Source organism: Taeniopygia guttata, chromosome 1A (assembly GCF_048771995.1).
Source record: "Taeniopygia guttata chromosome 1A, bTaeGut7.mat, whole genome shotgun sequence".
Taxonomy (NCBI): domain Eukaryota; kingdom Metazoa; phylum Chordata; class Aves; order Passeriformes; family Estrildidae; genus Taeniopygia; species Taeniopygia guttata.
This window is the reverse complement of record NC_133025.1, coordinates 12,249,476-12,274,203: the sequence shown is the minus strand read 5'-3', so window position 1 is coordinate 12,274,203 and position 24,728 is coordinate 12,249,476. Positions and strand designations below refer to the sequence as shown.

The 24,728-nt window shown below is 37.8% G+C and overlaps 2 protein-coding genes across 8 annotated transcripts in view; one reads left to right on the top strand and one right to left on the bottom strand.

Moving 5' to 3' along the window:
• NAPEPLD (N-acyl phosphatidylethanolamine phospholipase D) overlaps positions 1-18,339 on the top strand; it is a 24,682-nt gene extending 6,343 nt beyond the window's left edge. For 2 of the 7 annotated variants that reach the window (XM_002188122.7, XM_012568883.5), the window contains exons 2-5: positions 5,261-5,576; positions 11,071-11,717; positions 12,638-12,752; positions 13,960-15,057. In XM_002188122.7, the coding sequence (XP_002188158.5) occupies positions 5,261-5,576; positions 11,071-11,717; positions 12,638-12,752; positions 13,960-14,088 (1,207 nt within the window). In that variant the 3' untranslated portion in view covers positions 14,089-15,057. Of the gene's footprint in view, positions 1-5,260; positions 5,577-11,070; positions 11,718-12,637; positions 12,753-13,959; positions 15,058-15,403; positions 16,397-17,896 lie in introns of those variants that run through there. The other 5 variants (XR_012052169.1, XR_003958338.4, XR_003958334.4 and 2 more) reach the window with 5 other exon arrangements.
• ARMC10 (armadillo repeat containing 10) lies at positions 15,156-24,728 on the bottom strand. The gene is made up of 6 exons (XM_030263756.4): positions 24,349-24,728; positions 23,074-23,219; positions 21,820-21,954; positions 20,382-20,558; positions 19,332-19,403; positions 15,156-18,101 (listed from the first exon to the last, which is right to left on the bottom strand). The coding sequence occupies exons 1-6, from the start codon at positions 24,695-24,697 to the stop codon at positions 17,850-17,852; spliced, it is 1,131 nt and encodes a 376-aa protein (XP_030119616.4). The 5' UTR covers positions 24,698-24,728; the 3' UTR covers positions 15,156-17,849.

Below are 24,728 nucleotides of genomic sequence, written 5' to 3'. Positions count from 1 at the left end.
GTGAGCAGTAAGGGCAGAAATGGATTGGCTCATGGTCATGGCTGCTTAAGTAATACAGCTGCTAAAGAATAAGCCTAACAACAGATGACCATGGGGTAGGTGCCTCACCTTTCTTTAATTTGTAACTAATCTTATTTTTCTCCATGATGTCTAAATAAAACTTTGCTTTGTTTTACTGTTGATCCTCAAAGCTAAATAAGAATTATAAAGGACTTATTCTAATTCCATGAGGCTGTTTATGGAGAGAGCTGTTCCTTTTTCTGTAATCAACTCTTTTATTCATCTTTCTTGAATAGTACACAAGGACAGTGTAGAATCAGGATACTTAGAGATCTGTTGAATGAAAATTTTGGCAACACTTTTTGTTACTAAAGACTTTTAATATGTTTCAAATAATGGAAGTATTCACAGATCAGCTGATGCAAACTTGAGAGATCTTTGTATGAAATCCTAATAAGAGCATCTGGAATAATTGCTGGTGCAACTGCTGTGCAGTGATAAAAAATAGGTATAATGAAAGAAAACTTCAAGATGTGTAGCAGTATACAGTTCACAGAAAGCTCAGGTTCTTGTTCTGATAAGTCTACAGTGGTAAGATGGAACAACTTGAAGTATTGCACAATAAAAGTTTAAATGCATTCAGAATTTTCCAGTCTCAAACTGTTCATTAATTAAAGCAGTCGATTTCAGACCTGAAGGGAAAATAAAAGCAGAGCCAAAACTTAGCTGGCAGTCATTTGATAGTAAAGCTTGTGGGAGCCAATTACTTACATGGTCCCTAGCGTTTGCAAATACCTTTCCTTCTAACTGAAACAATTTTTTGTTTTATTTCAAGCCAAAATGCATGGGTTTTTGCAGTCATTAAAAATACGTGTAATGAAAGGGAACTTTGGAGTTGTGTAGCTGTATATGGAGAAAGCTCAGAGTCTTGTTTTGGTAAGGCTGTAGCGGTGTGCGTTTGCTGGGAATTATGTGCTGTCCCTTCTAGGTGATCATTAGTGCAGTCTAGTTCTGGATGTAGTTTACACAGAGAGACAGTGATTAAAAATGAACCAAACCCTTTACTTCAAAAAAGCAGAGAAATTAAAGGTATTTGGGAAGCTATGGAATGTTTGCCAGGCAATTGTAAAGCTTTGGGGAAGTTGTGTTCTGGTAAACCATAGCTTCGTAGTAATGCTTAAACTTTCAGGCCTGTGGATTTGTTGCATAAGGACCACATTTCTTTGTAGAAAAGAAGAGAAAGTCTGTTTTGGCCAACTTGATTCTTTGCAGCATGTTGTGCATGGCTCTGTGATTAGTAGGGGGAACTACATCCACTGCATTTATGGGGAAGCAGATCTTGGTAGAGGCTGGGTGGAAAAGGTGAAGAATTTATGCCAGTGTTCAAGTAATTTGACTTGAAGCTCTGCTGTATTTAAAAGACCATTTAAAAGGAAAAATTACAATGGCAGAGTGCTTCTTGTAATATTGTTGTATCCTTTTGAAGTAGAGCATTAAAACATTTAGCTAAATTTTTGTTATTTTCCTAAGTAAACACAAGGCTCAAAGTCAAAATATTTGTATCCAAATTTTCAGTTATATAAACAATGAAAAATAAGCCATTTACCCAAAACCTATTGTCCTAAGGGCTATATCCTGTTTACAGGTGTCATTTTAGTGGGATGTCAGACACAGACCTTCCATGCCGTGTCTTATCAGATCTGCAACTTCGCTCTTCCTTTGTGGATTATGGGGGGTTCCTTAGTATTTGATGTTGGGAAACCTGATCTGTGAGCTCTGTATTTTGATTAATGTTAAACTTTGTCTTATTCATCAGCCAGTGGTGTTCTTCCCCTCTGTCTAGAACACCTTCTGGCCTTGTGAATTTGGATGACTAATGATCTTCTTTAGGAGTTTGTACGTCTTGGTTCATTTCCTCTTCTGAATTCAGTTGAAAGAGTGAAGCATCTCTGAGGACAGAGAGGGAGGGTGGTTGCCTTGTGTCTCTCCTGAGCCCCTCTTACAAACAGTGTCAATGCACTTGCCCTCTGTTGGACTGAGTTGCCTCATCTTGAAGGATGGGTTCCATTTGCCAGGAAAGCTGTTTAGTAGAATTTTAAGTAGATTTTAAGTAGAATAGTAGTTTTTCTTTATATTTAAAAGTATAAAAAGATTTTGTGTAGAACATTACATAACAATAAAGATTCACCAGGGATGTGATCCCTTCCCTCTGTCCCTCCTAAGTGAACAGAACTCTGCTCCAGTTTGATTTTCGTATGTCTATAGCTCATAATTTTTGCTGACATTCAAGTGCTTAAAGTAGTTTTTCAAGTTCCAAACAATTAGTTTTGGGTAGGAAGAATTGAGGAAAGTTGGCAGAAAAACCAACTGATTTCTGGTTGGGTATTTTCTAGTATCTAAAGTATACCTGCTAATCTCCTTATCTGTAGAGGTTTTCTTTTGCAAAAGCATAAGAATCTCCTTGGTCTAATAATCGGTTGAGTTTTATTTTAAGCTAATGATTTCTGGCTTTCAAGAAATTATCATCTTGCTCTTCTATATAAGAAAATGTCATGAATATTGTAGTATATATTTAATAAATTTAAATGGAAGAGAAACTATCTGGCAAGACTGATACTTCAAAGGAACCTACAGTTCACCAGGAATACTTTAACTGATTGTAAATATGTCCCTTTCTTATGCATATAAAAGATTTAAAGTATTCTGTGAGCAGTGAGGTCTTTTATCCCTTCAGTTGCTTATGGAATACTAATGAAAGTAATGTATGTGCATCATGTGGAAAATATGTTGGCAGACAGATAGATACCTGCAGTGCCTTAAATGCTTTGGCATTGTCTTTGTTTAATCAGCATAGTTGATCCCTGCTTCCCTTAGGGGTTTATACTTTCAGAAAAAGATCAAAGGTTTATATGAAGGTTTAAGCAAAAGTAAAATTCACCTATTTTAGAGATGAATGAATAGATAAACAGAAGCTTAAAAATAAAACTTTAGGCACCCCAGTCTCTAATCTAAAATGTCTTACAGGAGCAATAATTATGGTAGTTATGTATATTTTAAAAATCAGACATCTGAGATGTTAAGAGAATAATTTCCTGGAATTAAGTACCTATCTGATTAAACTTTTGTGATTTGTTTTCATTATGCTTTCTAAAAGAGTAGCTGTTTTATGCTGTGTCTGTGTGCTTTGCTAAATTAATAAACTGACTTGGCATTGAAAATGCTCTTTGAGGAATGCAAGACAACCCAAACCCAACTCTTAAGTTAAAGTATTCAGTACCATTTTTTGGGTATTCTGTCTGCCTTTTTGTGTCACTGATTCCTTGTGTTATCGTTTACCTCTGTGTAAAATACTAAAGAGCAAGCTGAGTGTTTCATTGAAGCCTGATTCTGGGAAATGTTTAGTGGAATAGAGGAAAAAAGCCTAGAAATAGCAACAGTTAAATTTAAATTATGATGCAGATAAGGTATCCTAATGCTAAATAGGAAGTACATAAGTGGAGTAGTTTCAGTAAAACTGCAGGGAAACAGGAATACAAAGCAATTACAAAAAATAAAATTGTGACTGAGGTAAAAAAATCAGCCATGTTTTCTGAATGCAGTTCATGCCTTTTTTTATTTGAAATGAATTTTGATGTGTTAGTATTTTATCTCTACTGTATAGCACAATAATGGTTATTTTGTTAAGAAAATTTCACAATATTTATCAATTGTCATATTCTTTGCAGCTGATACCGTACTTAGTGTTTCATCATCAGCTGCTGCTGAAATAGCAGAAATGGACTGCATTTGAAGTTGGAGCATGATCAGCAAATGCATTTGGGTTCAGTTTGCTGATACATGTGTGTAATATCTTAGTTGAAACGTTGCAGTGAACAACATATTTAATCTTCCCTCTAATTGAGCTTATAGGGGGTAGAATGAGTTACGTGATTTCTAAGAAAACTTTGAGCTTCCATTCTGTTCTCTGACAATGTTTGCATGGACTGCCTTGCCTACATCAGCCCAGTGCTTCTGAGTGTACAGCTGGAGTCCGAGTATTTGAGTTAGTGAGACAGTAGATAGGACAAAACTGTGTCCTCTACTAGATATGGTGGAGAATTTTCCACAGGATGGACTTCACAATTTGTTATTAAAAATTATTACTGTACCTAAGCTGTAAATAGTGCTGTCTAGTTGTATTCTAGTTTTAATTAGGTAGAATTTGTAAATGCCAGAAAGCTGTAACTATGCTGATTAAACTCATTAAAACAGTAACTTTTTTTTTTTTTTTAAAGCTAACAGGACAGTGTATTTACTGTCAACATTTCAGTTGAACGTAAATATGGAAATTGAAGCATTTAGATTCAATTTAATTGCTTTAGCAACTTCCTGAATAAAATAGTGATATTTGGGTTTTATTACCTTGGGTTTAATTTGATTATATTGGTAAAGTCTGTAACACTTAAGTGCAGTTTGGAATAGGAGACTCTGACTAATGAGTTCATAGTTTTCTAAGAACTGTACCAGAATCATGGCTTTATAGAAATAAGCTTTTCTCAGTTATTTTCTCACTTTTCTGTTTCACAATGGAATTGAGTGAATGTTGCCGCTGTGATTTAAAAATATTTAATTTCCTGTGGCCTTTCACCAGTCAGTTCAGTTAAATGTATATCAAAATTATATTTGAAACAGTTATTGACCTTTATTATAATAAACTTCTTGTTTGTTTTAGACAAAATACAGAACAGTACCAAATATCTTTTGTGTTCTGAGTTTCCTGCATGTGTGTTGGTATAAGTGTTAGTAATGCTACACAAGACTGCTGTTTTTGCTACAAAACCAAGTCGCTATATAGGCAAATCCTAAGGTACAGTATAGTTCCAGTGTCTGTTGCACAGACTTGCAGGATCGTATTACATCAGGCACTAAATGTCATGAGTTTCAGGAGGAATGGCTATTCTTCCAAAATGTAAATTAAGGAACCCTTCCCCCTCACTTTTGCAGTTGGTAGATAATAGTGTTAGTATCTGAAGCTGTGCATTCCAGGGAGTAAAATTCGGCCTGAACTACAAAGAGCCCTCATGTCTGCTTGTCACAGCATGTTTTTGAAGTCTTTTGTGCAATAGCAACTGTTTTAAAAGCATATTTTGTTGATTAAAAAAATACAGTAGATCATAAAACAGGAAAGGCGGGCTTGTTCCTGATGTGTGTGAGAACATTCAGTCTTATGAATGTTGATGCTAGACCAAGAAAATATTGATTAATTTAAAATTTGATTTAGCTCTCCTGAAAAAGGTATGGATAAGAACACAGACCAAGAACAGCCTTCAAGTGCCTGTAACCAGTACCCTAAAGAAGCAGTGAAGAAACGTCAGAATTCGGGTCGAGGTTCCGGAGGCAATTCCGATTCTTCCAGGACCTTCAGAAAAAGCTTCAGGCTGGACTACAGATTAGAAGAGGATGTAACTAAATCAAAGAGAGGCAAAGATGGGAGATTTGTCAACCCGTGGCCAACATGGAAATCACCAACCTTACCCAACATTTTGAAATGGTCCTTCATGGAAAAAAATAACAGCAATGTGCCACGCTCCAAGCAGGTGAATACTTCCATGTTTTACTTTTGTGATTAAAACTGCTTTTGCCTCTGTTCTAATCAATAAAATAGGACCGTTTTTAATACTCATTAGGCATCTTCTGGAGACTTTTCCAAGCCTTACTTTTCTGATTTTATTGACATTTTATTATTTTCAAAAGGTGGGTTAATACTTTATACCTCTTTAATTTTTATCTACTTTTTAGTTCCCCACACTTTAATTTATACAGCTCAGTTATAAAAACAAAAAAATTGGCCCCCTTAGTTATAAACCAGTAACAGCCATTCATTTTTAATAGGTATCGTCTTATGAAGCATACTATTAACTTAATTTGTGTTGCATGAAATAGCTTCTTTCATGACATATCAATTTTTTTTAATTTTGCCTTTTTTTCCAGATGGCAATTTAATGCATACGTTGCATCTCTTGCATGAAAATGTAATAGTTTGTCACTTATGAAAATACTTACAAATCCTTTTTTTATGTTTCAGTACACAGAAAAAATTGCATATGTTAAAACTAACCTGCGCAAGTATTTGTACTGAAACACTTAAAGTGCAGTGCCAGTTTACTGGCTAACGCTGTTATTTGTTCTTGGTGAAATGCTTTAGTCAGGTATTGTATGTAAGGAAGGAGACAGGAGAAGCTTCTTTCCCATGAAGAGTAATGGGTGCTGGAAAGCCATGGGTTATCTTTATGGTCACAGGAGGTATGAAGATGACTAAGTTTTGACAGAATCACTTCTCAGTGCATTTCTGATGTGTTGAATATACTTCAGAAAAGCTGTGCGGAAGGGTGCACAAACCAAGGACAGTATTTGTTAACAAGCAGGTGTTAATAATGCCTGTAAGCATGCAGGAAGGTATGCACAATCTATAAATCTCACAGCCAGTATTTAGTAAAGAGCTTTCCATTTTGTCTTACCTGAACTACCTGCGAAGGAAGGAATGCTATCAGTTCTGTGGACAAGAAAGCCACGTTAAGCATTAACGCATGATGGTCAGAGGTTTGGGGATGTTTAAGGAACAAATAATCTTGGCTGTAATATAATAATAATAAAAAATAATTTGACTTAGGCAAACAGCAAACTTGTGTCAGTCTTGGGATCCCTTTCAGCAATTTACTTTTTAAAATTTGGTGTCTTCCTTGTGGTATCAACAACATGTATCAGTGTGTACAGCTTTCTAGACAGTGTGCTGGCCACATCTCCATGAAATGCACACCTGTACGTTTTCAGTTGCCTTTGGCCGTCTGCCCTCCTTGGTCTGTGTAGAACAGTGCCAGTCAGAAACCTGGGTAGTGACTGAAGTTCCTCAAAGGCAATGCTGAGGTGTACTGTGGAGTGCAGAGCATACAGCACTCTGATGGAATGCAGAACTGCAGCACTCCCCTTTAATTTACAGCTTGTCCCTACAGTAAAGGATGATCACAAAGAAATCTACAGGGCACCAGTTGAAAAGCCAAAAAGCCATCTCTCTGACCCAGTTTGGATTAATCATGGGCTAACTTTATTTTTTGCATAGGAAATCTTTTAGTTAGGCATCTGCAATTATTCACGAGTTTGGTGAAGTAAATCAGAAACAGAAAAACTTAGGGCTCAATGAAATGCACTTCTGGAGTCCTCAGCCATTTGATGCTTATTTCAACCAGTTTTCTTCCACCCCTGCATCAGCCTGTGAAGTGCATCTGAGCTTGTTTAAAATTCAAACTAAGGGCTCCATACTTTATTTTTCGCTGCTAGATGTCACGTCCTTTGAGCAGACTCCTGCTTCAGTTGCCACATTGAGTGAGCCTAGTGATGCCCTGCTGTGCTGGGCAGGTTCAGTTTATCTGTACCAAGTGCTTTACATATGTAAAAATTAGTATATTATCCAGGATATATGCTTGTGCTTCACTGTGAAAAAGCTATATGTATTATAATCATGCCTTCAGAATGAGCCTGCATCCAGGATGCATGGACTTCTTGTATTTTCATTACAGGCTTTATTAATAACTTTGTTCAGAGCTGTTGGAGGATCTTTAATTATTAGTTGTTGGATCAGCAGTTTAGATTGTTCTCATTTCTATAAATCCTGTGGTATTCCAGTATACACTAAGCACCAAAAATCCCAAGCTAATCAGCTAGTCTTAGCAAAGCCTGTCATGTGTTTTTTCTTGCTTTGCATTAGAAGGGAAAGAAGAACAGGGAGGGGGAAGGGACACAGCAGGAGGAATTTTTTGTATTACATGAGTAATGAAAATAAGACAGCATTGAGCACATTTTACTTCTGTTGGTAGCTCATTTGACATAATTACTGTATTTCAAAAATATGTTATAATTCTTCTAGTTTTAATATGTTTCTGGTTAGTCTGACAGAACAAAATGTATTATAGCAGGATAAAAGTTCAATAAGATACATATTTTATTCATTATATTTCTTTATCCTGTTGTACGAGTTTTAGGTATTTCATGTGAAGTATACTGCTAATAGAACTTGTGTTTTAGTTTGAAATCTTATTAGTATTTCTTATTTCTATTAAAAAGGTATTTTGGTGTGCTTTTGTAAAATACTAAAAAAAAACCAAACCAAAACCAAACAACCCCAAGCATAAATCACATGCACATGCAGAAGTAATGTTTTGATGTGATTTACCATGATAGCTCAGCAACATGCTTGATTTCTAATCACATCCTCTGTGGAATCATTGCTTTGGATCAGAGGCCTGTGTATCACAAACCTGGAGATCCACAAGTTGCACTGCCTTTGTGCTCTTGGTTTGTCTTGAACTTTTGTTCACAGGATTTCATTTAAATAGATCAGGATAGCAGTTGTTTGGACTATGCTCTTCTCTGTCAATCTTCCTGTCTGTATGACTTTTACAAATGCCTTTTATACTGATTAGTTCTACCTTTAAATCAGCTATTCTAAATACTTGATAGCATCAGACCCAGCGACATCATTGTAAAGCCTTTATTAGTAGTGCAGATGTGTTGTGGCTTTAGGCAACCAAGTCCCAGTCTGCTGCTTACTTCTACCCCCCCGCCACTGTTTGCACCCCAGTGGAATTGAAAGGGGAAAAATCAGATAACTTGTGATTTGAGATAAAGACAGTTCAATAGGTAAAGCAAAAAATGCGTGCAAAAGCCAACTAAGAAATTTATTGTCTTTGCATGGTATTCAGCCATCCCCAGGAAGGCAGGGCTGCATCCCATGTAGCAGTACTTGGAAAGGTAAAAACCATTCACCCTGAATGTCCCCCACCTCCTCCTTCTTACCCCAGATATTACTGCTGGGTGCAATATCATATGATATGGGATATCTCTCTGATGGATTTGGGTCAGCTGTCCCAACTGTGTCTGTCCCAGCTTCTTGTGTGCCCCAGCCAGCTGGCTGAGATGCTGTGTAAGCACTGCTCAGCAATAGCTAAAATATCAGTCTGCCTCAGCAAAAATAAGTGAATTAATTTAGTTCTGAGAAAATTTGGAGTCTATCTCTAAAACCAGCTACTTAAAAAGAACATTTTCCATAAAAAATGTACTAACTGACCTAAATTGCATTATGAACTTATTCATTAAGTTCCATATCTGAGTTTTATTTCTTTGATATAATCTGATTTGTTGACTTAACCATATGTAATTTGTTCGTTTGTCCTAATTTCCATTTTTGAGTATGATGTTAGTTTTGTGTATCTTTCTTTTATTTAAAATTGAAATATCACAGTATAACACTTCTGTGGTTCAGATTTCTGTGGCCAATGTTGTTCCCATGTACTTAGAATGAAATAGAGATAAGAAAATGATGGCTTCTTTCTTGGTGAAGCAGCCATTTATCTCAGTCTAAGATTCCTGCTTTTCTTATATGAATTAGGGGATTGAATTGTATTGACCTTACATTCAGCTTTATAGGAGGTTATCTATTTCTCATTCCTGGAGACAGTAATGAAACTTGTTCAGTAAACATGTCTTGTCCATTAGCTCTCAGAAAAAGCAATTTCATTAATATTTTATTATTTACAGCAGAATTGCAGGGGAATGGAGATGTGCATGCTTTGTTTTTCCCAACATATGCCTTCCAAATCAATAAAATATTGTGGAGAAAGTAACTTCCCTGAAGCTGTCAGGACTGGTTTAGCAAGGCAACTCCTGGAGTCCTAAACTGTCACAACGTCAGCTGGGCTTTTAAAGGAGCACAAGATCAGCTCTGTATAAACTCACTGAAAGTGCTAATCTGTACGAGGCTGAGAGAATGAGAGCTGCAGCCATGTCAGGCAGAACTTGACTTGGAACCAGAAGTGCTGGGACATTTGTGATTATGAGGGAGAGGAGTGTCAGGAGCCTAGAAGCTGCCGTAGCACATGAAAATTCTTTAAAAGCAAAGTGAAGAGTTCCAACCATAAGTGTTTGGGAGGAGAGCCTTAGCCACATTGTGGCTGAGCTAGACATGGTCAGGATTCTAATAAGACTCTTTGGTTGTGGGGTTTTTTTTTGGTTTTTTGTTGTTTGTTTCTTTTTTAATAGGAAAGCTATTATTTATTGCATATAAAACTTCTGCATTAGCACTTCAACCAAACTGCAGTGAAGAGCATAACTCTGGTTCAAAATGAGAGAATGAGTGGTGGTTGGGCAGTGAGTTTCAGTAGGTAATGTACAGCCATGGCCACCTTTGTGCCAGCTTGAGGATACACACAGAGTCAAATTGGAGCCAACCAAAATGAGAACTGTGTATTTTTTACCTCTGGATTAGTGCTCAGCCAGATCAGTTTTCTGACCTGTCGTACTCAAGTAGGGACTGCAAAACTTGTCACGCTGGAGTAAGAGAGGAGGTGGGGGAACCTTTTCATAACCAAGCATATCTAAGTACTTTAAGGTTTATCTTAAAAATTACTTTGTTTTTATGAATGTCATTAAATTCTTGGCAGGATGGGAAGGCAGAATAGGTAACATTATCCAAGTGAAGTTAACCTTTGTGTGCTACTTCTAGATGTAATGAGGATGGATATAGAGGGGGCCTGATAAAAGCTAGCAGAACTTTTGTGGAGCATGACTGGGGAGTGTGGCATTTTCTTTCATCTATGACTTACTTGTGCTAGGATTTATTAGATTGCATCATTTAGTAGCATAAGCTAAACTTGAGTATTTGTTAAATAACAATCTGTGTGTGTGTATACATATTCTTTTTCAGGTGGAGGAATCCCTTCCTGGGATGCTGTTACTGCCTTGCAGTGCTTTCATTGCAATGCCTCCAGACTCTATCAGGTCTGCTGGCCTGAAGGGATACTCTCTTCTCTTTCTCGACAGGGAAGTGTAAATGTTGCAAAAACCTAAAATCAAATTAGGATGAAGCAGCTGGGAAAATGGACATGAAAAAGGCGTCTGGTGGGTGCTGCAGTTCTCTGCATAAAAGCATAAACAAAGTCCAAGTCTTGACTGTATGGATCTGTGCCTTGTATGCAGTTTTTGTTCCACGGCCAAGTACATTCTGAAATCTCTCATGCATATTGTGTTCTTTTTTGCCAGGAACTCGACAAAGAACTCCCAGTGTTACAACCTTACTTTGTTCAAACACCAGAAGATGCTGGGAAGACAGGAGCTGGTATGCGAGTCACATGGCTGGGACATGCCACAGTTATGGTGGAAATGGATGAACTCGTATTTCTTACTGACCCCATTTTCAGCCAGAGAGCCTCCCCTGTTCAGCTCTTGGGTCCTAAGCGCTTCCGAGGGCCTCCGTGCACGGTGGCGCAGCTGCCCAAGATAGACGCGGTGCTGATCAGCCACACGCACTACGATCACCTGGACTACAACAGCGTGGCCAGCCTGAACCAGCGCTTCGGGAGCGAGCTGCGCTGGTTTGTGCCCCTGGGGCTCCTGCAGTGGATGCAGAGATGTGGTTGTGAGAATGTGATCGAACTGGATTGGTGGGAGGAGAACTGTGTCCCTGGTCATGATGCGGTAACTTTTGTCTTCACCCCTTCCCAGCATTGGTGTAAAAGGACTGTGACAGATGATAACAAGGTTCTCTGGGGCAGCTGGTCTGTCTTGGGACCTTGGAATAGGTTTTTCTTTGCAGGAGATACTGGATATTGTTTTGCTTTTGAACAAATAGGTAAAAGATTTGGACCTTTTGATCTTGCAGCCATCCCCATTGGAGCCTATGAACCAAGGTAGGAAAATCAGAGTTTGGGCAATATACATAAATGAAATTATGTACTGATGACAAAAAATACACCCAGAAGTTAAAGCTGTAGGTGTACTTTATTAAAAAGTATGTGTATGTTTGATGTTTTTGGAGAGTTTTTTCTTCAGACTTAAGCAAGGATGAATCAGCAGTCTTTCTTCCTTTAAACATGTTGAGTAAAAATCTGGAATTATTACTCTGTGCCTTTTTTTCTGAAACAGTGCAATTTAATCCAGCCCATTCCAGTGTGTGTCATTTGCTCTTTTTCTCTTCCTTCAGTGTTTACTTTGGTTTTACAACTTACCTGTAGACAAAGAGTATGAAATTCTTACTTATAGAGTATGAAAAATCTGTTTGCTCACGAGAGATAACTTTTCTCCTTTTGGAGGAAACATTTAGACAATAGTACTCATACACACTTATAAAGAAAACATATATGGGCTGACAAAAGAAGATGGGAATCTAAATAGCGTGGTAAAAAATCAGTATCTTTCAAAAATTGCCAAGTTTTCTCTTCCGTTTTGCCTGTTCCCTTGGGCTATCTCAGAAGCACACACTTCTTGGTGTGTACTGCTAGCCCCAAAATTTTTTCAGGGACTGCTTTGAAGTTTCAGCCCTAATGCCTCAAGGCACCAGTAATATGTCCTTAACCTATTGAAACTAGAGATAAGAAAAAATCCTTCAAAAAGAGAGTACAATAAATGAACTGCTGTTTGATGGATATGTTTGTGTACATTAGTTTCTTGATCTTGAGTTTTGAGTGTTCTGTATGTTGTCCAGGTGTACATGCTTATGATTTTTTTTATTAGGTGAGCACATATTTCTTTTTGTACTTTGCAATGGCAGTAAAGGAGAAATCTTGCATTGGATTAGGTGACACAAAAAAGTGCCTCTTTGTTTTGGTAGGTGGTTTATGAAATACCAGCACGTGGATCCTGAAGAAGCAGTAAGAATCCATATTGATGTTCAAGCAAAGAAGTCTGTAGCAATTCACTGGGGGACCTTTGCTTTAGCAAATGAGGTAAATTGCAAAACTAAACATGAGTTCAGATTTCCAAGGACTAGATAGTCATTAGTGAAGCTTTGCTTGTGCGATTTAACTTGCATATCTGTAAATGTAAACTTAAAATGTGAACTTTGTATTAGTGAAATCTTATTACTCTATATACTGCTGTTCAAAACAATGCTTAGCTTTTCATAACCAATTACACAAAATATTTCCATAGTTAAGAAAGTACAGAGTTATTGAAGCAAATGTGGAGGATTTCTGATATCCAAATGCTGAGGAACATAACAGATGAGGACACATGCAGTATTATGTAGTGTTATGCAGTAATAAAAACAGAGTGGTGCATCACTTGGAGATAGTAAGAACTGCATGCCTGTGGGTCAATACAGTATTTATTATGTCTGTCCACTAAATATATAAACAGTATTTTTAATAGTTGATTCAAAGTTAAAACCAGTAAGGATATGAAATAAATCAGTTATTCTGAGTTTTTGATGGTTTTTAAAATGTTTTATTTCCCTCTGCACCCCTCCCCCAAGTCCACAGTTCTAATAAGAAGGTTACCCAGATACATTCACAGCAACTGAAAGTGCAATGAATAGGAACATTTGCTTTGATATTGCCTGGTAGCTGTTTTTCAACTTTGTTTTTGCATTAGTTGCACCACTTTATCTCATCATTCATTCCTGATAGTGTGATCACCTGATCTGTCAATTGTTCCGTCCTGTCTATGCACGGAGGGAACATAGGGTGTGATGCATGGATAGAACATTTCCTGTCCGCAATGTTTCAATAAACAGTGTTTCTAGTGCCCGCAGTAGAAATGTTACTGTGTATTTAGATGGTTACTCCTTGACGATGCCTTTCGGAAATGTAACAATACACCGCGGTAAGCTGAGAGGAGCGCTCGGACAGGAGCGCTGCCAGCGCGGGTTTGCAGAGCGAGGGAAAGAAAGCGCCGGCTGCTGGCGGCCAGCGCTTCCTCCGGGGGATCCATTGCTGCCTTAAGGCGGCTGAGCTGGGGCTGACAAGTTGAGCCTTGCTAGTTACTCTGCAGCTGCAAATCACTGTTCTTATCGTTCAAAGACTTCAAATGAATCCAAACATTTTAATTTGACAAATATCCTCCTCCTCCCCCCGTTGTTTAGAGATATTTTTTTTCCCTTCAAAAAATGTTGCAGTGGTATATTTTCCCTCATATTATTCTCATTTTTTTCAGTATTACTTGGATCCTCCGGTTAAATTGAATGAAGCTCTTGAAAGATATGGCTTGAAAAAAGATGACTTCTTTCTCTTACGCCATGGAGAATCACGGAATTTGAATACAAATGACCGATTTGAAAACTGAAACAGTGTCAGTTCCTTGTAAGCCCTGTTTGATTTGATCTAGCAATTAATGTCACAATACTAACATAATGTACACAATAGATTTTTGAGATTGAATTGGATTTCTAAATGCCAAGTTTGTCAGTTTCAGAACTAAAGCTTGCATACCAATTTCATGACAAATTTTAACTAGTTACATTGTTTATAATTAGGTGATCTAAAAGTGGTTTATATATTAAGTGTTGTCTGGGAATAACTTGCTCTGATGTACACCACTGATTAAAAAAATTATTTTTAAACTCTTCATCTTACCTGCAGCAGCAATAATAACTTCAGCACAGAACATATTCTTAGGATTAATGGCTGACTTGAATTATTCATTGTTAGACTGTCATCTCCCACTTGTTAGTCTTCAGGTTATGCCCTGTACCTTGATGTACAAGCTTCATTACAGCTTCACTGTATGTTTTGTGGGGTGAAGTCTTCCAATACAGCTAATGTTGTTAAAGCACAAGCATAGTAAAATTGTTTCACTCTTCGTTTTCATGTATTAATGAACCACAAAAGCTGAATTTTACATCAAAGAAATGTGCCTTTTAAAGAAAGAGATAATTTAATATTGCATCATGGATGTGTAAAACTAACTGCTGGCCAGAATATCTGCACACTTTTATTGTTTTGTCTATGTTTTTAAGTTAGTCTGAATGTTAGTCTGAATTAAGTTAGTCTGAATTGCAGCACATGAAGGGGAAAAACCTCTTAATGTCACTTGTCCTTGCATTAACTCAGCTTTTTTCTAAGAACCATTTTTTTTTTTCCCAGTAGAAAGTCTTAAGTAAGGGCTGTGGTATTTTTTCTAATAGCTTCCCTATAATTTTAAAGTCGAATCAAGATTACAACATTGTTCAGTGTTATAAAACTTGGCCAAATGTGTCTGTATCAAATTGTCTTGCTAATTTACAGAATTAAAGCCTATTGTTGCCAATAAAAAGGGTTGTTATTCTCTTGCATAATTTCATTGGCAAATCATGTTTTGTTTTTTTTGTTTTTGATTTCTTTTGGTCTATAGGATATGTGGCCTGGTTTGGGTTTGTTTTTTTTTTGCTCTTGCTGTATATTTTATTTTCATATCCCACAAAGATAAATATATATAAAAAAAGATATATTATTTAAAGGCATGAACTTCTGGCAACTAATTAAAACCAGTTCATAAGATTTCATGGCCAACAACTAAAATAATCTTTTAACTATAGACAGTTATCAAAGCTGGATTAAAACTACCTTGTTTTTCAGTGTTGGGGGTGTTTCAGATGAAGTCTCTTGTATTTACACAACAGATTCAATAACTACTTGGGGTGATACAATGTATATTACCTGTTTGTAATTTTGTGGAGGACACCACGCTGCAGGAAGTTTTGAGTACTTTGAAGGACAAGTTTAAGATTAAGGTTGGTTTTGTTATGGGTTGTTTTCCTGTTTTTATAAACATCAATAGGTTATTCTGTAAAATTATTTACTTCAGAAAGAGTGAAACTAAAATACAGAACACCTAGCTAAGCATCCACAGAGCAGAGATATACTGAGTTACATGGATCAGAAACTAAATGTCAGTAATGACACGTGTTGCTTTGGATCTGCTAATTCTCAACATTTGTTCCTAGAATGGTGACCGTTACATTTTGCTTAGTGATGATAAGATTCCACCAAGGGTGTGAGGTGGGTGATAAAAATGAGACATCTTTGCAAAAAGGCACACTGGAAAGTCTTGTATGATTTCAAACATCTCAACAGCATTGTTCTATGAAGAAAACATTTAAAAATAGCTCTTTATAGACCAGAAAACGAAAACTGAGACAATGCTGTAGTAAGTTTTCATGTATTTTTAGAAAAGATTACTTGTTTCTGTCAGCTGTCAAAACAATGGATAAGAGATCAACTCTATCAAAAAGATGGTACTTGAAAAAATTATTTTTAGGTTGGAGAACACAGAAAGGGACATCTAGATATCTCTGTTGTTGAGCTTAAGAAACCATGTATCAGCTATAACTAGAACAGACTGGTCTTAATGTCTTGTCAGGAGAGCAGTGGGTAAATTCTTAGTGTCTGGCCTAGTCTTTATTTTTCTTAGTCAAATTCAGTAGGAGAAAACATTAAATCTACAAAAAGTTGCAAAACGTTAAGTGATTGCAATGTAACTTGCTTATTACAAACTGTACAGTGTTTTAGGAGCAGTGGGAAGGAGAAAAGGAAGTTCACTTTCAATGCAGCAATTGTCAAGTTTCTGACTGGGAATCATGCCAACTTCTATTTCTGCCTTAACTGTATTCCTGGTGAGTTAAAACTACCTAAGTGGATATTTTAGATACGTGTAGCTTTACCCCTGTATTGATCAGGGCATGGGTGTGCCACAGTTTCAAGGTCATATTTTTCTTGCAGTTTTAGCTATTTGCAAAGTGACCTTCTGAAAACAAGGTGCTATTGCATTACAGAAAGAGAAGATAGTAATGTTTTCTTAAGAGCAGAGTTTAGGTGATACAGTTCTCTTAAAAACAGAACAAAGTGGAAAACTTTCCTAGCCTTTACATCTGACACCTTTCTTAGTTTCTCTGTAGTGGAAGTTTTTTAGTAATTAGGTTCTAGAAGTATTTTCCAGTATGTTTTCTTTTCATCAGTGAAACTCTGTTCAGGTTCTTTTACAATTGTGTTTGTATGGATTCCGCTTCATTTTGAATTAATGCTGGGTTGCTGACTAAAACTTTACAGGGGCTAATTCTGCAGAAGCACTCATTCCAGTGATGCTCCAGTTGCAGAAAAAAAAGGAGTAAAGATATCCATGGAAAGAAGCCCAAGGGCTGCTACAGAATTGGAAGCTTTTGTAAAAAAGTGTATGATACTGCTCCTGTAGACTTCTTTTTTTTTTTTTAATAAGAATGAGAATGCTGAATTGCAGTTGCAGATAATCCTTGACTCCTAATAAAATACTTTTTAAAAATATGTCTGCTTTCCCTAAAGTGACAATTTTAAACCAATATAAAATCCTTTCAATTTTTGTTCAAATGTAGAAACCTTTCACAGTTGTGGTTAATTGCACTGCAGTTTGGCTAAATGGAGTGGATATACTAAGCCTAAGCATACAAAAATGGAGTTTAAGAATAAATTCCATAGAGGTACAATGAAAAAACCTAGGTTTGGTGACTTTAGTATGCAGCTTTTATTGAAGATACTGATTCTGTAGGAAGCCAATGATAGTCCGGTATTGTTTTTATTTGATATTATTTTGTAAGATTCAGATGTACCATTTTCATAGGTAGACTAATAAAATATAAATGCCTAATCTCCGATTGCTAAATCTTTATTGCACAATCCTAATGAGGTATTTATTTAACAGCTGTCAATACTTAAAGTAAAAAAAGGTCTTTGACATTGCGAAGGATATTTTCATTCACTTCACTCATCCATTTAAAATGTTCATTTTACATATAAATGCTTTCATGTTTTAAACGGTTTGCCCCCATTGCACAAATGTAGCAACTGTGCAGTGGTTTATCAGTAATAATTAAACTATTGCTTTTCTCTTGCTTGTAAAAAATATGTTATGCTCTCTGTATTAAATACACAGCATTCTCTTTTGTAGTAAATAATTTGTGCCTATTAAAATGACAGTATTTAGGGCTTTTTTTTCCTCCATCATTGTTGTATTGTTTACTTGCTGCAGACTTTTTTAGCATAGCAGTACCAAGATTAGATATTTTCATCAGGTCAGTCTGTTTTAAGAAAACAACACTATTGTGTTAATATTCTCACAACTTGTTCTTTCACTTCTGTGTCAGGGTGATGCAGCAAAGATGCCAGTCTCTGAGCGAATGGGGCAGAGTCCCTGCAGAGTGTGAAGAAAACTGAGTCTTCATTGTATTCCTCAATCACGATGCCTTCTTCATCATTCATGTTCTTTTTCAAGTTTGCTGCAAATACCAGGGCTCGAACCAGAATATCTCTGTTTACACAGCTGTCAAAAAGCAACACCATTGATGGCACCTAGGATATTGAAGAAATAGTCCATACTTAACCACCAGCAGTAAGTATGTGTAACTAAATCACACTTCAGAAAATGGAAAAAAATGCACCTAAGCCATCTAAACAAGAAATTGTATGAAATCCCAGCATGCTCTGAACTCCTGTCAGAAACTTGCACAGTGTGCACATTTTCTCTTTAGAAAAGACTGGCCTGTGCATCAATGGGCTAATAAATGCTTTGTATTTTCAATCTCCAAAATGTGGCTGTCTGGAAAATTCCCATTTGGAAGAGGGGGTATGCTTTCCTTCTCAGTCACGTTGATTTTGCCCTGAATGTTTTTGTTAGTATAATTGATAAATGAAAAAATGGTACACTAAACAGAGAACTGAATATTTAGCAATGCTAACCTTGTTTGAATAATGAAAAGACAGCATTATCTAGACTAGCTTTGCTTGTGGCAAATAGCTCACTGAAACCCATTGCATTTTAACTTATATCAGTTATAAGTAACTAACATTTTAAGAAAGCAACTTTGGGGAGGGGGATGAGGATGCAGCACCATTCCAGCCCCCGACTTTGTGAGGAATTGAAACTGAAAGAAACCTGTGTGCCAAGGCAAACACAGCAAATGTCACACAAATTTCTCCATGAAGAAATAAGTAAATGCACAGGGAAGGGTCACTTAGAGCACTTTGAGGCAACAGTTTTATTGCTGCATTTGAATAAAGGAGTGGGGATTCCAGTGAAATTTGGTTGGGTTTGGTCCAGTATGTTGGCTATAGAAATAGCAGTTGAGGAGGATCACTTACAGTACCAGTTCTATTTGGTGATTTTCAGTCCATATACTGACTGTGTCTGGAAATGAAGTTTTGGGTTCCTTTTACATAATACAAGCTGAAGTTCATGGTATTACATCTTTGGTGGAAAGGGAAGGTTAGAACAGGCTTCTGCAAGTTATCATTGATTATTTGGAATGGTACACAGGAAGTACAAGCAATGTCTCCAAGTGCACAGGTCCCATGCCTCTCCTTCTCAAAATACAGTATCTGTATTACACTACCCTCTGGAATAAAGCCCCACCTGTGAAATAATGTGCACTTAGCTACTGATTTTAACCAAGCAGTGTCTAGAATTTATTCTGGAATTGCACATATATTTCAAATACATTAAAATTTTTCTAGTGCATGCAATATTTTAACTGGTACACATGAATATATGCTAAAAATAAAATGAAGCAGCAAGAACCTTACTTGAGCTCTGAGAAGATGTACTGTCATGGCTGGGTTTGCAGATAAGTTCACAAGTACTTTCAAAACTTGAATCTGAAGTGAGGAATGTTCAAGTTCATTAAAAGCTCCAAAACAGTAAGTAAAGTTGTAATGGGTATCAATAACGTCAAAGTTGACTTGGGGAGAAAAAGGCAAAATGGGTTAACCAATATCTTGAGCAATTTGGCATAGGGAAAACCAAGGTACAGACATGTTAGAAGCAAATTCAGATTGACTTAAAATAAGGCAAGAACCATAAATGAATCCCAGTAGGCCAAATGCAGACTATTTCCAAAATAGAAGGTGGTTAAGTACTGCATTTAAAATTATCTAAAGCATATACAAATACACCTTTGTGCTTTCTTGGACCTTGTGATGCTAGTCTTTAGAAAAAGGCCATATTACTTCCTGTACTGAAGTACAATAGCTGTGTTACGTTTAGTTGAAATGTGGTTTTGGAAAACTGGTTTTGGTCTGAAAGCAACCACATACACTGATGGTACCACAGTATCTTGAATAAAAGCTGAGTTTGGTCCCTAACTGAAGCTCATTTCAGTATTACAGTAAGTCACAAATAAGCACAATTTCCACTTGCAGTCACTAAGGTTGCTAGAAGTGTGATAAGCATAACGGAACTAAAATCCATAACTTAGGACCACTGCTTGGGCATGGGTCCCTACAGAGATTCATGTATCAGTGAAGCCTTTCCCATGCAGGTTCTCCTTGCGCTGTGATGCAGTTGCAATGTTTAGAGTAGAAGAGAATTCTGGAGTTGCTATGGCAAAGGCACAGAGCAATCGCAGTGCAGGGCTGTAGCCTGATGGTTCCACTACCAAAATTCCCTTCCCCCCCCATTTTTGAGTTTATGTTGTGAGACTAATATAGATCCATATTTTAGTGCATAAAATCTGTTATCATTAATGAATATTTGGTTTTTCTTAGCACAGTGTAAACCATTTTACCAAAACGTTAAAAAACAACGCAAGCAAAGCAACTTCATAAATGGCTTGTAAAAATAACACTACACAGTACCTGTGTCCTTTCAGTTCCTTCTGAAAGCAAATGAAGAAAGCACGGAATTGAGTTTATCATCTTTTGGTGGTAGTCACTGGTAACAGACATATTTGTCAACAGCCTGAGTCCAGCCAGCTGCACATCAGAGTTCAGGGGAGCTGACTCAACAGTCCTACAAACTTGTGTAATAAATACCTGGGGAAAGGGGAGGAAATAAAGAGAGAATAGTTTTTAATAAAAGCATATTTTCTGTCACAAATAGTATCAATGGCCTAGCTACAGTAACAAAAATACTTCCTGAACATTGCTGGCTGAATGGCAAAGGCTCTTAGAAACAAGTATGTTTTCGTTTTGAATATTTCAAACATTCTAGTGGCAAGAGAGAAGCAGACCATACAATATTATGCTCACTAATCTTCCTGAAACATACCTTGTTCTGAAAACTTAAATTGCTTTGTGTCCATCTCAGAAGTGACACAGCTGCTTTAAGGAGTTGCTTTAAAAATAACTTATAAGTAACTAACATCTTAAACACTGAGAACAAGCTAAGGACAAGCTTTGAAATGAAACCCTTTCTCCCAAACACATGGCACATTTTCTGGAGCACACTGTAGGAACAGCAATGACAACTGACATTAACTACTATTTTTACCAATTTTTCTTCTGGACGACAGTATACAACAAATCTTGAAATCCTAACTGAGGAAAAAAATAATTTACCCTTACCAAAGGATTTATTTTGTACTTATACACCTAGACAAATACTGACAAGCACTACTTAATAAAAATTGCCTGTTGCTAAAGAAGCTGCAAACTACCACATGCAGTCACACTACCTTTTTATTAAGCCACTGAAACAAACTAGTAAAAGTCTTCAAATCTGCCTCAGCTCACCACTTGGACACTTCTTGATCTATTGATTAATCAATTTCTTTTTTTCTTGATGTTTAGTCCTTTCATATCCATAGCATGTACTGTATTTACCAGAGGAACTTTTTATAATTTATACAGAGTTTCCTTTTAAGATGGAAGTATCACCTGAAAAATTGGTCTCATACAAGGGGCTCAATTACTTTTTTCTTCATCCTCACCTAAGGAGTCCTGGCAAGTTCAATCTGCAATCCATTCTTAAACAGCCGCTGGTGATATTCTAGGCGTGTTTGGAAATCATCTTACCTCACATAATTTTGCTATAATCTTAGCAGCACAATCTCTGTTTAATAGTATTTTGTGAATGCTGAACGTAAACTGCATAGGTTCCTGTCTTTTATTTTAAAAGTAAATGCCAGTGAAGCAATGCATTTCTAAGCTATCCTTTCAGTCATCCAGATCTGCTGACTTGTATGTCTATCATCAAACCATTTTGGCATCCTGGCTTGTATTTAACAAATATGCTGAAGGACCTATACTATGTCTTTGCCTTGGTTACTTTGGTTTTTCCCATTAAGAATCTTACCTGTATCTCTTCCTGATTTTTAATATTCATACTCAAATTATTAAGTGCATTTAGTGCTTTTTCTTTAACTTTGGGAACGCAGTTGGAGAGCATCCCTCCAATAACAGAAAGACCATCCAAATTTCGGATTACATCCTGAAATATAGAAGATGTTTAATAGGATTTTAAAAAATTTAATTTAAATGCTGAAGCATTCCCTCAACATCTCCATATTGACAAAAATGAAGTATGTGAATGAAGAATTCAGAATTGACTGCTCTCTTTAAAAAGAGTGTTAGCAGATACTGCTTTATTGCTTTACTGAAACTAAGAAGGGTCCTGCTTAGGAAGAAAAGTATTAGTTGCTGTTATTTGACAATGGCACATCACCTTTGCTTTTAAAATCTGGTCTGCAAAGCATACTTAAAGCATTTTACATTATAAAGAATAGAAGGAAATTACTTGATAATGAGTTAATAGAACAACTGAGACAGATTGCAGTACCTAAAAGTCCTGCCTGAACAGGACAGAATTTCAAGATGTAGCTTCATATTATTAGAGGTTATGAAATTTTTTCCATTACACTTGTTTTTATTACTGTTTTATCTTTCTCACTTAGACTGTAACTGTCTTTAAAAAAAAAATACTGCTTAAAAAAAAAGAAAATGGACCAGTGAGCTTTATGTTTCAGTTGCATTCTGTTCTAAGAGATTTATATTAAGAAAGCCATTTTGAGAAGCCAGAACAGACAGCCGTCGTAAGTAGCAAAAAAGGTGGGACCTTGGAGGTTAAACTGTTAAAAAGGCATGAAAATTGGCGTCCAGCTCAAAGTTTTTCTGCATTCTATGTCCAAATGATTTGGAGATGCCTCGATTGTTGTAAGATTGCTAATGTGCAAACAGCACACAACTTTGTGAGTGGCAAAAAATATCGCACTAAACTTTAGATCTGAACCAGAAAGTATTTAACCTAGTATTTAAGCCTTTCATTAACATTACATAATTGTAAGCAACAGAAGATACATTTACAGCACTTTTGAAGTATATGACTCTGTACGGACTTTAAGTGGTCCAAACATTATAATTCAATACATTCTGTGAAGCTGGTGAATTGTATTATTTGGGCCAGCAGAAATTAAGGCAAGAAATTAAATGGATTTTAGAGCACAAGTGGTCCTAGCTTAAAGTCCTGTGTCACTCTTTAGCAGAACAGCAGCTCTCCTCTGCCAGACTGGCTGGCATTGGACACTGTTGTTTTCTAAAGAACAATACTCACTTGATTTACAGAGAAGGCAGCACTGTTGCTGAGAGTGATTAAAGCTTGCTCTTGAATTAATGGATCATCTGTGGCCTGGAGCAAATGAATAAGTTTCTGTAGAGCATCCACATCCATGGTATGGGTTGACACTGGAGGACTGCTGTCTGTCAAGGTTTAGAAATTAAATACTTGATACTAAATTTGAGACATTTCACTTAGTTGCTACTTAATGTTTTTTTCAAAGCTGAAATTTAGCTCTCAGTTGTATTGTTCTAAATGTTGTGCCCAATCACCATGTTATGGTAAAAAGACTGTTTTATGACATGAAGATTTCCATCCTTTTTCTGAGTCCTCTAATTACCTCTTTTGAAGGTGGAGAATAAAAGGAACACACAATTAGAGGTTGAGGTGCATTACTTCCTGGTTAACCAATAGCAAATTTCCTCTACAAAATTATTAGGAATATTCACCAAACATAGTTTGGGGTGTTATTGTGTCCTCAAAATGAAATGTGCAAATCTGTCTGAGCACTGTAGGAAACAAAACTTCCAGTTTACAGACTACTACTTCCAGAAATTATAATAATGACGCTTTGTTAGTATGCTGAGGTCCCACGACAAAGTAACAGCCACGACGTTAGGAACTCTGCTAATCAATGGCATCACTCAAAACAACGGAGGAAGGCTGCTTCTGAGTCAGGATAATGTTATGGAGTACCTGACCTTTCTAAAAGGGCAACAAATGTTATAAAGACCATTTTCAACCAGGTTGGAGGCAGAATTACTTAGCGAGCTGAAGGGCCATGAGACCCGATCTGTGGCTGCTGGACTAGTCATAGCTTACTGGAGATGACTTCTGAGAAGTTAATTATGATGATTCAAGAGCTCACTTCAAAATAGTTTTTCATCCTCGTCTAAACACTCCACTTATCTTTGAATTATAGGGGGAACACAAAAAACTGCAGTAACATAAGAAAACACACTGATCAGACGTAAATAAACCATGCTCCAGAGTGCTCCAAATCGCCGCCTGGCTGTGGAGGGCCGGAACGCAGGACTGTGGCACCGCCGGTCTCGGGGCGCAGAGCCACCTCCGGGCCCCGAGCCGCGGGCTGGGAACCGCCCGGGCCCCGCGGAGCCTCCCCCGGCCCCGCCGCGCACCGGAGGTGAAGCCGGCCCTGCCCTGCCCTGCCCGGCCCGGCCCTGCCTTGCCCTGCCTTGCCCTGCCCGGCCCTGCCCCTCACCTGCCGGCCGGCCCTGCCCGGCCCTGCCCTGCCTCTCACCTGCCCCTCACCTGCCGGCCGGCCCCGCGCGGCCGCTGCTCGCCGCCCCCGCCGCCCGCCCGCCGCCAGCCGCCACAGGCAGTAGCAGGCGCCGGCCCCGAGCAGCAGCGCCGCCGCCCGCAGCGCCGCGCCCCGCGGCTCCCACATTGCCCCGGCCGCCGCTGCGTCGTCCGCGGAAGCCACCGCCCCATCCGGCGCGACGGGAAGGGCGGTCGTGCGCCATGGCAGCCCCTGGCGGGGGACATCATTCCCAAAGTGGGGGACCGCCGCCCCTGGCCCTCCGACACCCCATGGGTGTTCAGGCGGTCGGCAGCCTGGCCGCACTGGAGCCGGTGGGACCACAAACTCCCCCGACAACATCTGTGGCAGGGAGCCGTCCGCCACCTTCCTC